This window comes from Enoplosus armatus, chromosome 6, assembly GCF_043641665.1.
Source record: "Enoplosus armatus isolate fEnoArm2 chromosome 6, fEnoArm2.hap1, whole genome shotgun sequence".
NCBI classification, from domain to species: domain Eukaryota; kingdom Metazoa; phylum Chordata; class Actinopteri; order Centrarchiformes; family Enoplosidae; genus Enoplosus; species Enoplosus armatus.
Genome location: NC_092185.1, coordinates 5,657,588 through 5,669,709, shown reverse-complemented (window position 1 = coordinate 5,669,709; position 12,122 = coordinate 5,657,588). Strand labels below are relative to the sequence as shown.

At 40.1% G+C, this 12,122-nt stretch overlaps 2 protein-coding genes across 6 annotated transcripts; one reads left to right on the top strand and one right to left on the bottom strand.

Moving 5' to 3' along the window:
- The first annotated feature begins 2,503 nt into the window (after window positions 1–2,503).
- On the top strand, window positions 2,504–4,215 carry LOC139286919 (E3 ubiquitin-protein ligase TRIM21-like). Of its 5 annotated transcripts, XM_070907858.1 has the most exons (3): window positions 2,507–2,733; window positions 2,770–3,064; window positions 3,098–4,215. In XM_070907858.1, exons 1-3 carry the CDS (start codon window positions 2,507–2,509, stop codon window positions 4,148–4,150), a joined length of 1,575 nt encoding a protein of 524 aa, XP_070763959.1. In that variant the 3' UTR covers window positions 4,151–4,215. The 5 variants fall into 5 exon arrangements, with proteins under 5 accessions (XP_070763961.1, XP_070763959.1, XP_070763958.1 ...); XM_070907860.1 differs by having other exon boundaries at window positions 2,504–3,197; window positions 3,312–4,215; XM_070907857.1 differs by having other exon boundaries at window positions 2,770–4,215.
- A 1,893-nt stretch (window positions 4,216–6,108) lies between these two features.
- faap24 (FA core complex associated protein 24) lies at window positions 6,109–9,130 on the bottom strand. The gene is made up of 4 exons (XM_070908039.1): window positions 9,028–9,130; window positions 7,981–8,123; window positions 7,726–7,881; window positions 6,109–6,692 (listed from the first exon to the last, which is right to left on the bottom strand). Exons 1-4 carry the CDS (start codon window positions 9,128–9,130, stop codon window positions 6,441–6,443), a joined length of 654 nt encoding a protein of 217 aa, XP_070764140.1. The 3' UTR covers window positions 6,109–6,440.
- Between the last annotated feature and the right edge of the window lie 2,992 nt (window positions 9,131–12,122).

Below are 12,122 nucleotides of genomic sequence, written 5' to 3'. Positions count from 1 at the left end.
AGGAAAACTATTAAAACCTTGAATCTAGGGACCCTGTGTAACATTTCTGTATGAGTTGATGTGTGATTTCTGTCTGTTTCTGATCCCCTGGTGTTATCGGTTTATGGATGTTCTGTATGTTCACCAAGCTGTTATTAAAAAAATAATTAATTAATTAGTTAATATCATGTCATGCCAAACGTCTGTGTATTATGTTGAACTAGAAGCCATATTATTGTACGTTGGAACTAGCTACTTAGCCTTGCAGCCTACTGCTGTGTCACATGTTTCGTTGCTCTGATTGGTTGTAGCGTCCAGAGGCATTTTGGTCTGCGTCCTTTGGAAATCACGATGAACAGAAAGGTTCAAGACTACTTTGCATTTGTAAATTGATCTGGTGATGCCAGGCTAATAAATGGCAGGCAAAGTGAAAAACAATCAACAATAAACCTATGATACAGCTTTTCTTCAAGTCAAACCATGTCACCAATCTTTCAAGGGTTAGCACCTTGACATTTAGTCATTAATGTCCCTCCTGATGCCGCACGTCAAAACAGTTACGATCCACAAAGACACAGAGGGGTACGCCACATGCTTTGCACTTTACACTTCATGGATTTTCCAGTGGTGGAAAGTAATTAAGGCCTACTACTCTCTGATTGAGGAGCTTTTACTAAAATACACAATTTTAATTAAACTTAAAAGTTCTTTGAAAGAAGTATTTTACTTTTCTACCTCTGAAACCTCTAAATAACGGAGAAACCTACTTGTGGCCCAGTGACAAAGGTTTCCCATCTCAGTTTTTCTTTACTTTTTTCACTTGTAATGTGTTCAGTAAGAAATCTGTCACATGAAGAAAAGATAGTAAACACTTTGAACAGCAGCGGAAAAGTGAAATTACAGGCTAAACAGTGAGCTGAACATTGGAGTGTTTGTGGGATTGTAGAGGGACTGTAAAGGGTTGTAGCCTGTTGATCAAAAGATACAGTATGTTCTTCAATATCTTGCACTGACCTCTTTTGTTATGTTGTCTATTTGTAATTGAGAGGAGCAACACTGAAAGAGGAGAGCTGCAACGTCACATTTCCTCAATGAAAGTGAAAGTTTGTCTGAGCGACAGCAGAGCTGCAGTCGAGACGAGTCTGTCTGTTTCTCTCTGAAGAAACATTCAACTGAATCCATCAGGTTTTTCTCAGCAAAACAGCAGAATCTCTGTCAAACACTGGTGAGTACACTGCCCTACAAAGACTGAATGCACCAACGAAACATTTGGTCAAAGTTTAGTTAGAAGCAGAATCTGACTTTTTAACATCTGTTTCACATATAAATAAATATATAATATATAAATATTGTGCCCAACAAATGTGTCATTTACGATAAAAACTGCATGTAAACTACAAAACAGGTAAAAACCAAACCACAGTGACTGCAGTCGTGACTAGTTAAGGTTAAACAAAATGCCATCACAGCTAGCATTAGCTTAAGCTAGTTTTCAGACTTCTTCCCTCCTGTTCCTTCTCCTCAAACCTCAGCTCGCTCATATTTACGTTTGATGCCGCATTGGTCGCTGCTGTTGCGTCAACGCCGCCATATTTGTTTGGGCCTCCTGTCAAGACAGGAGGTCTGTCCACAGTTTAAATCATAATAACTCGCACAATTTTCAACCGATTTCAAGCTGTTTAGTTTGTTACAAATGCCAGACATGTATTTATGATACAGGATACTTTGTTAAATTAAAAACGCGTGTTTTCATACCAAATTACTTTATCTAATGTAGATGGTAACAGCAATATTACTATAATAACTCGCACAATTTTCCACCGATTTTCAAGCTGTTTAGTTTGTTACAAATTCTAGATAGTAACAGCAATATTACTATAATTTTTTTTTTTTTAAGATGGACATACCCAATGTAATTAGTTATTTTTTCTTACTGCTTTGTAAAATGGCTGCCATGATCTAATTTTGTGTGTAATGCCATAGCCATTTTTAACTGAGGTCCATCGGTGGCCGTGGGGGTTGTGGAGAGAAATAGTTATACTCTCCTGTAGTCCAGAGCACCTTCCATCTTTTCTTTTGCACATTTATTGTTGTATTCTCTGCTCTCTGCATCATCATCCTCTCTCTCTGCACCTCCTCTTCCTCCTCTTTGTCTAAGCTGACTCTCTGACACTAAAGGTCTTTGGACAGAGAAGGTGATTTTTCTTTCACTCTACTTCCCCAGACACTTTGATAAAACGAATAATAAAGACAAATACTAGCTAAATATATCACAGTGAGATTTAATAAATGAGAAAGTGAGAAATCAGAAGCTGAACACATCCAGACTGTGGCCGCTAATTCATTGACAACCTGCTCATATTTGTGTTGTGCCATAAATTTGTCCCTCAGTTGGGTCAAATATAATAACAGAATTCAGGATGACTCTCCTTATATTCTACTAATTATAGTTTTCTTTTATTAAACAAATAATCAAAAGGTATGTAACAGTTTTGTTTTTTCACACTTTTGTCCTCAGAGTGTAAACATGTCTGCTGCCAGCTGTCTGCTGACTGAAGATCAGTTTCTGTGCTCCATCTGTCTGGATGTGTTCACTGATCCAGTCAGCACACCATGTGGACACAACTTCTGTAAAACCTGCATTACTGAACACTGGAATATTAATGTTCAGTGTCAGTGTCCCTACTGTAAAGAGGTTTTCAACACAAGACCTGAGCTGCGGGTCAATACTTTCATCTCTGAGATGGCTGCTCAGTTCAGACAGTCAGCTCAACAGAAAGCCAGCAGCAGCAGCTCAGAGCAACAAGTGTCCAAACCAGGAGAAGTTCCCTGTGAGGTCTGCACTGGAACCAAACTGAAGGCCCTGAAGTCCTGCCTGGTGTGTCTGGCCTCCTACTGTGAGACTCACCTGGAGCCTCATCTGACAATGTCAGGCCTGAAAAGACATCAGCTGATCGACCCTGTGGAGAACCTGGAAGGATGGATCTGTACAAAGCACGATAAACTGCTGGAGCTGTTCTGTAAGACCGACCAGATGTGTGTCTGCATGTTCTGTACTTATTCAGACCATAAGACACATGATGTTGTTCCTCTGAAAGAAGAATATGAGGTAAAGAAGGCCGAGCTGGAGAAGACGGAGGCTGAAATTCAGCAGATGATCCAGAAGAGACGACTGAAGATTCAGGAGATCAAAAGCTCAGTGGAGCTCAGTAAGGAAGGTGCAGACAGAGAGATAGCAGATGGTATTCAGGTCTTCACCGCTCTGAAGGAGTCTGTTGAGAGAAGCCAGGCTGAACTCATCGACACCATCAAAGAGAAGCAGAGAAAGACAGAGAAACAGGCTGAAGGCTTCATCAAAGAGCTGGAACAGGAAATCTCTGAGCTGAAGAAGAGAAGCGCCGAGGTGGAGCAGCTCTCACAGTCTGAAGACCACCTCCACCTCCTTCAAAGCTTCCTGTCCCTGAACGCTGGTCCACCCACCAAGAACAGGACAGACGTCAGCATCCGTCCACCTTCATATGAGGGGACTGTGGTGAGAGCTGTGGCTCAGCTGGAGGAGACGCTCAATGATGAGATAACAAACCTGTTTGAGGTCGAGCTGAAGAGGGTCCAGCAGTATGAAGTGGATGTGACACTTGATCCTGATACAGGACATCCTGAACTCATCCTGTCTGATGATGGAAAACAAGTTAAACATGGTGATGTAAAGAAGAATCTCCCAGACAATCCAGAGAGATTTGATACTTGTGTTAATGTCTTAGCAAAGCAGAGTTTCTCTTCAGGAAGATTTTATTACGAGGTTCAGGTTGAAGAGAAGACTGACTGGTATTTAGGAGTGGTCAGAGAGTCCATCAACAGGAAGGGACAAATCACACTGACTCCTCAGAATGGTCACTGGACGATATGTTTGAGGAATGACAATGAGTATAATGCTTGTACTTACCCTGCAGTCCGTCTCTCTCTGAAGTCGCAGCCTCAGAAGGTCGGGGTGTTTGTGGATTATGAGGAGGGTCTGGTCTCCTTTTATGACGTTGATGCTGCAGCTCTTATCTACTCCTTTACTGGCTGCTCCTTCACTGAGAAACTCTACGCTTACTTCAGTCCTGGTCTTAATCATGGTGGTAAAAACTCTGCCCCTCTGATCATCTCTCCTGTCAATCACACTGAGTAGAACCATTTTATTTTCTACAGAAAGATTCACTAACATTGATGTCATAAATGTATATTCATTGGTGATTTACGGTGTATACATTGTTGTTTTTTCATATCTTAATAAATACGTTTTTATTCCCCGTTTTTCTTTGATGTGTCACATTGCTACTTACAACTACAACACACCAGTTTTACTACACTGATTGATATTATCTAATGTGGTCTAATTGATTCTAATAACTGCATTACCTGCCTTGGTAAATCATCAAAAACAATGTACTCAGGAATAAGAAGCATTTGCATGTTCCTTAAATGTCTGGATGTCAAATTCAGAACTTTATATTGTCTGATCATTGTTTATATAAGAAGTGTTGCATCCTGACACAAACTTCTGAAGAGCTGATATGAACTCTAAACCAGTGTTACTGGTTTGTAGAGAACAAGCGACACCCGAGGACGCCCTCTAGTGGAGTTCATAACAAACTGCAGCCTGTGGCCATATGAGGACGTGCTCTTAATAAATAACAACAGTCTGATGCTGAAGCAGATTACATGAATGCAGGAGCACAGTGAAATCTAAGTCTAATTGGTACAAGTGTTCTGTCTAATGTCACTGAGGAGCTTTTAGTTTATTGAGCTCATTCTAAAATCAGCTAAAACTTTACTTTCACTTCAAAAGACTTAATTACAAAGTATTGTGCTTCTACTACTTTTAAAAAGGGAGAATCACAGAGAACCCCACTAATCTGCTGCTATAGCCCAGTCAGAAGGATTCTCCATCTCAGTTTAAAAAATAGAGAAAAGATCTTCAACACTTTGGAGAACAGCAGTGAAGTGCAGAGGGATGAGCTGCTATGATGGATCATCGCCTATCGTGTATTGATCAGATACACACTGACATGGTTACAGACATGATGACACATTGGCAGAGAGAGGAAGTAGCATAGCACATTTACTGTACAAAAGTACGAAAATCAGGTTGCCATACTTTACTTGACTTTCTGTTTTTGGAGGCTTTTTACTTTTCCACCACTACATCTAAGAGGGAAACATTGTTTACTCTTTTTACTCCACTACATCTGCCTAACAGCTGGATTTGCTGGTTATTTTGCAGATTCACATTTTATATACAACAGGAAATAAACTCATATCACTGTTGTTATACAATCTTGTGATGTGAAACAACAACTTTGTTTTAGATAATTGTTTTTACATAATCTGAAATAAACTCGAAACCTGTAGAGGGACTTCATGTAATCCATCATCTCATCTGATGACATGAAGATACAAACTTTCCAATCGACAGTGACAATATGATGCATTTAACTTTGTCAGTAGTATAAAAAACTACTCAGATCTAAGGCCACCTGAAACAGCTTCAACATTACAGTCATTTTCCACTGTGAAAGGGATACACAGAATATATTTGTTGGGTTTATCTTGACTCAAGGGAGTGAGAAAGAAATACAGGTTTCTGATGTGTTAAAAGGTTAAAGATCAAAGACTGAGCTCAACTTTAGACTGATGGTGGGATTGTTGTGGGGTCTGTAAAAGGAATGTTTTAATATAATAATTATATACAGTATGTTTCTGCAGATCCACCACTCAACTGTTTTTCTGTCATTTTGTAGTAGGTTGAAGGATTGTCATTAAATGTGGTTCAGACATTCATGTTCCCCTCATGATGAATTGTAATAACTTGATGGTGATCCTCTGACATCATTTTCATCTAGCGCCATCATCAGGTCAACATTTTAATGTGTCCAATACTTTGGTTTATGTACAACTAATGACATTCCCTTAGCAAACTGTACTATTTGTTCTCAATCCTTAATTTCACTGTTGCCTTCTGAAGCCCCCCCTTTAAAAACAAAGCGCATTAAAATTGTCTGGCCACACGTTTCGGTCTACAAATAGAAAAACCACTGACTTCACTTTCTGTTCAATCACATATATGGATATCATCCCCAAATAAAGATGCTAATGTATTCTTGTTTTTATTCACATAACTTTTGAAATACCTGCTAACTTTGTAACATAGTCTTTCATACACGCACATCCCATTTCTAGTCTAGAAGCCGGTCATATTTTCCAAATTTCATCACTTCAAGATAACATGGCGGCCCACAGCCAACAGTAAACAAATCTTCTTTCTTAAAGTTTGTACACTTGTAGAAACACAACAAAGTTTGATTTTATAGCATTACAATCTTTCAAATAAAGAGTTGGTGTCCATGTGAGCTAAACAGTATCTGCATTACCATTAAATCCAAACCTTCCTGATTAGATAAAGACCCAGAGTCGAGCTTTCAGTTTCCAGCAACAGTGGGTTTGTGGAAGAAGCTGTGGATTTGCTGAGCTGCAGCCTGACCCACGATGGGCTCCAGCTCGGCGGGGACGGCGTTGCAGAGCTGCTGGATGCTGGAGAAGTGCTGCAGCAGGGCCAGAGCTTTGACCCTGCCGACCCCAGGGATCTGCTGGACCAGAGCCAGGACCAGCGGGTCCAACAGCCGGGACGAACTCCTCCTCCTGAAGGGGTTCTCTCTGCCTTCCCCCTGAACCTGGAGAGGATCAAAGCACGCTGGAAAATCAGTATCAGACAACAATGTCTACTGCTACGAGAGGTTTGGGCAAGATTTAGTTAGTTTTACCCCTTTTACCCCAAAGATCTGTGTTTGGCTCTCTTATACTAAAACAAACAGGTTTGTCACATGGCTGGGTTATCAACACCTGCAGGCTGTGACACCTGTGCTCTTTATTTCCCTCTCAGCAGAAGGAACAAGGATGTGAACTCTCAGTGGCTTCCCACTGGCCAATACCGTCAATACCTGTTCTGATGCGATGCCTGGTGACTGAACTCTGCACTCTGGCAGTGGATTACTGCTATTAGCTCAGCGCTAACACCCAGTCTGGCAGGCACACGTCTTCTGATACGTGCCAGTAGATTTACTGAGCAGAGCAACCTGAATTTTACACTGACGCTGGACCTGTATCTGATAGGTTGAGAGTTTGGCGAAAAGTTAATAGTGTACAGGTTGCTGCAGATGACCGCAGATTTAGTTCAGACTAAAAGAAGCACTGTGTTAAACAAACAGGCTGTGTTGCTACAGGTAAAGATAAGAAGATGAATTTGCAGTTTGAGCGATATATCCGTGAGTTTGAAGGCTTATCAGACTCTGAACAGCAGTTTATAATACTATAAGACAGGATTTCACACTCTGGAAAGTTATCATGATTCATTTTATCTTGTCTCTACAATGGCCAAGTAAACAATAGAAATTCACAGTTCAAAGTAATATACCAGGAAATGAATGAGCGGGCTGCATCACATGCAGTCCTAATATCAGTCTGACCAAAGCCTTAATCATTAATACTGGACATTTATATTAAGTGGAAAGAAGGAAACATTCAAAAATAGTGAGAATAAATGTCAAACACAAAAACCTACAATAGCAAAGAGGAACAGGGAGCACTGACTGAAACACAGATAACAGGATGTTTTCTTAACAGACAGCCGAAAAATGAGTTGAATCAACACATTTGACAGTATTAACAAATCAAATTGGTATTTATTGTTTTGTCTTCAGGACTTACAATCTGAGTGATGAGCTGTGAGGCCTCAGTCTGCCCGCTGACCGGCAGTAGAGTCAGGCCGAGGTCAAACACCACAAACTTCTGCACAGCAGAGAAGTACTGCTCACTGAGTCTGGTGCTCTCCACCAGAACCAGCTCCTGGAAACTACTGCTGGTCTTTAAAACAGGATGAAACAAAGTTCATATCAAGCACAACAGCACAGATAAGCTTTTAGCAAAACTGTTTTTGTCAGTCGTCTCGTTCATTAAACTCACATTCCTGTAGCGAACCAGTTTCCTCTTGTAGCCGTTTCCTGCTATGACGTCGCACTCAGACACGTAGAGGATGCTGCTTTTGTTGGGCAGGTGGAAATCTGCCACACCGAGCTCGTTCTCAAAGAGGATTTTCACACCTCCACCTACAGCAGAAGTAGAGCTTGCTCATAAGTGCATTTTCTTTATATTGAGACTGTAAAATTCCTCATCTTTAGATGCAGACGAGAACATGCTGTCCTTCGATCTGCTGTGACAAGGTATTTATTATTTTCGACTAATCTAACAATTATATTCTTGATTAATACTTTGGTCCATAAAATGTCAGAAGTAGTAGTAAAAAATGCACAATTTTCCAAAGCCCAAACCTGTAAATATTCAGATTTGAGAAGCAGTGAATTTAAGGCATTTTTGCTAAAATAATGATTTAGTGGATTATAAAAATAGTTGTGGAACAATTTTCTGTAAACCAACTAATTAATTAATCTGCTGATCTTTTAAGTCTACATGTGTTTTTTTGCACTGGAGACATTTAATAACATTTTAGGGAGTGTTGAAAAGAGGACATTACTCCAACATTATTATCAAACTGTTCAATGAGGCCATACATTTCACAATATGCAATAAACGTGAATGCAGGTTTTAGTGGCGTTTTCCTTTCACACAGAGCTCCACTCAGAAACGTATTACATGCATTCATATCGGCATTGATGCCATCACCTTTAGCAACGCTGTAAACTGTCATTAACCAGGCTGCCCTGCTGACAGCGGCTGGAGTGAAGGGATTAGAGAAGTTGTGGTTCTCATTATTAAACCATTTTAAATTGATGACACGTGAGCCGAATAGAAGAGTGAAAGTGTTTAAAATAGACAATGTGTACAGTCATATTATATGAGGCGAGTTTGTCTGCATTTAAGCGAAACAAACTTACACATCGATATTTTTTAATGGCGTTTGCACAAGTTTGTTGTCTCCGCAAAAAATAACGTTAGCCAGCGTTACATGCTGAAAGGCTGACAGTGGGCTGTTTTAATAAAACATTTCATTACCCTTTAAGCTTTGAATGAGGGACGAGTTTCTCCACTTCTCGTTGGCAATAACATGTCCGTAAGGAGGAACCGCATTCAGCAGAACAGCCGCTTTGGTCTCCATGTAGTCAAACACAGGACTGTCTCACCGTCTTAATATGGTCATAGACAAACGTGTCTCTCTCTCGGGATAGTGAATATAGAAAGATGACGGTATCCATGCAGCCGAGTTCAAAACATTAACGTCAGCTGACTAGTGTTCGGCTATATTGCCTCCAAAACGTCCAAAACTCTTCTTCGTCGTCAGTAAAGTTGGTGAAGGTGAGGAGCAGAAGCCTCTTTGTCGCCCCCTGTACGATAAGAGGGAACACACATCCTCCACACACTGTCTTAGCAACTTTATCACGCAACCAAACTCAGAATACTTTATTATACTACTTTAGTTATATACTGCTTTACCATACTTGTATTTACTTAAAACATGTGCATAGTTTTAATAATAAGTGTTTTTATATCAAAAAGTAAGCATTAATACAATGTGTATACACTGTTTATTTAGGAAACATTGAGTCATGTAATCAATAAATAATGTGCTGTTTAAATTTGACATCACATCTACACAAGAATGTAAAACCTGAACTTCTATTATATGACTTTACATGACAACCTGATTTCCCTCTAATGAATAGCCCTGGTGACATTCTTTATTTTCTTCTTTTTATTAGTATTGTCAACAAATCCCATGAAAAGAACCAAACCAACAATTAATTGATCCTACTAACAGTATTGCGTGTGTGTCCAAAGCCTGATACATGTTATTCTTCTGGTGACAATAAGAAAATTATCAAAAAAACACCAGCCTTATCCTTTAAATGCCACTATGCTACTCCAAAGTTAAAAATATGTCCACAACTTATGTCCACACTGTATGACAGTATCATATATACACTATATATTCTGTTTTTTTTTTCACACTTCATTGAAGCTACATAATATTTACACAGAGAGAAATATTCAAACCCAAGACTTTTTTTATGGCTGCAACATCCCATCAAATGGAAATATTCTTGATTTCTTGTGCATTTCCCAAAACTTCAGCCTGATGTGTTTGTTCTCTTTGCAAATGTTGGGATCGATACTAGAACGTAAATTAAAAGCTCAGTGGTTTTTAACTATGCTTGGCCACAAAAAATGCATTTAGAGGTGCAATGAATTGTTGATCAATCAATTGGTCATTTGTCCGAAAATTAACCGTTAACTATTTTGATAATTGATTTGCCGGACTTTCTCTGGCTCCAGCTTCACGAATATGAGGTTATGCTGCTTATTGCTGCTTTATATCATTGTAAGTCTTTGGGTTTGGGACTGTTGGTCAGAACAAGACAGCATTTTGGGCTCTGGGAAGTTATTACGGGCATTTTTCAATATTTTGTGACATTTTAACAAAATGAGTAATCAAGAAAATAATTGTTTAAGATTAATTGATAATGAAAATAATAGTTAGTTGCAGCCGTAGGTGCATTTGTAATGGTGGACTCACTGTTTGCTTTGGCAGGATGGAAGAGGTTAATATTTCTGTACTGCATGTTACCACAGCATTAGAGCCGACCAACAGACAGATTCCCGTTCGATATTTGAACGTTTAAAAAAAATCTGATAACAGCATTACTGGATATACCATAATAGATATATCCATAATTGTCTCATATTGACCACAGCATTAAAGCAGAGGTCCTTGAAAGTTTGTCAGAAGAGCACAGACCGTCCACAGCTGGTTGACTGAACCACAAAGTGCAGAGGGAACAACATCATCAAATATATGGTACTCTTTGATGCGACTGATCGCTCTTTCTATGTGGATTTTCAAGTAGCCAACGTGCTGTGTGTGTGTCATATTGTCTTGATTTAACTGTCCGTTTGGCCCCAAGAACGTCGGGATAACGAGGTTTACACCGATCACATCGAGGAGGTGTTTGATCTCTAAGCTCATGTCTGCCATCACTTCGTCACCTGGCTCCAGGAGGTTTAAAACCCCCGACTCCCTGATGATGTCCTTATCTGACATGGAGGCTGTGTAGACCCTGCTGACGAGGCTGACTGAGCCGCAAGGACTGATACCAACCAGAGACTTCAGTGTTGTGGCACCTTTATGATGGGAAGAGTTCTCTGTGCATGTTGCCATCTGGATGTTGATCTCAGTCAAGTCCAGCACCACCCGTGTTTTGGGGAAGGTTGTTCTGAAGAATGGCGGCATTAGCTCATCTACAGCCTCCCTACTCGGCCATATTGGTAGTGTTCCCAGCATGAAGAACAAGTAGTGGCACCATGTTATACAGGTCGACCGGACTGTGGCCTCTGACACGAGGAACCGCTTAGACATGTCAACAGGAAGAAACCCCCGCCTCACAAAGCAAAGGAACAGGAACAGCTGATCAAACAGACACAAGTGTTGTGCATGGAAGCCAGTGTCCACAGTGTTTTCTCCAGTATTATTCAGCTTTAGTGCGTGACTCCATTTCCATATAGTCTCTGGTGTAGGCTGCAGAGCTAAGTAGAACGCTTTGAGTGTGTTGTAGTCTTTAAATCCAGTGTAAAACGTGATCACCTCCGGCTCATACTGGAGGCGCTGGAGAAAGAACTGCTCACTTTTCAGTTCTCTGCTTTTTTCTTCCAGACGGTCGAGCTCCATCTGTGCGGCCTGCAGTTGCTCTTTCGCAGTGAGGGGCTTCTTTGAATAGTCATGATCACGAAGCACCTCTGAAGCCTCGTACGCACTGTGTGTGAGATAGAAAACACAGAATCTGCATCTGCAAAGTACTTAACGCTGTCTGACGAAAGTAGTGAAGTAAAAAGTACAATATTTCCCTCAGAGGTAGTGGACATACAACATAAAATTGAAATACTCAAGGAAAATACAAGTACCTCAAAATTGTACTTAAGTACAGTACATTAAAAAATGTACTTAGATATCAATATAGTTTTAAGTAACAGCAGCTCCCAGCTGTATAACTGAAGTATAAACAGATACAGATACTTACTGTGTTTTCTTTTCTAACTCTGTTGTTGCCTTCATTTCCTGAACACTCTGAGGATCCCTGAAGAGAAATGACACTAAA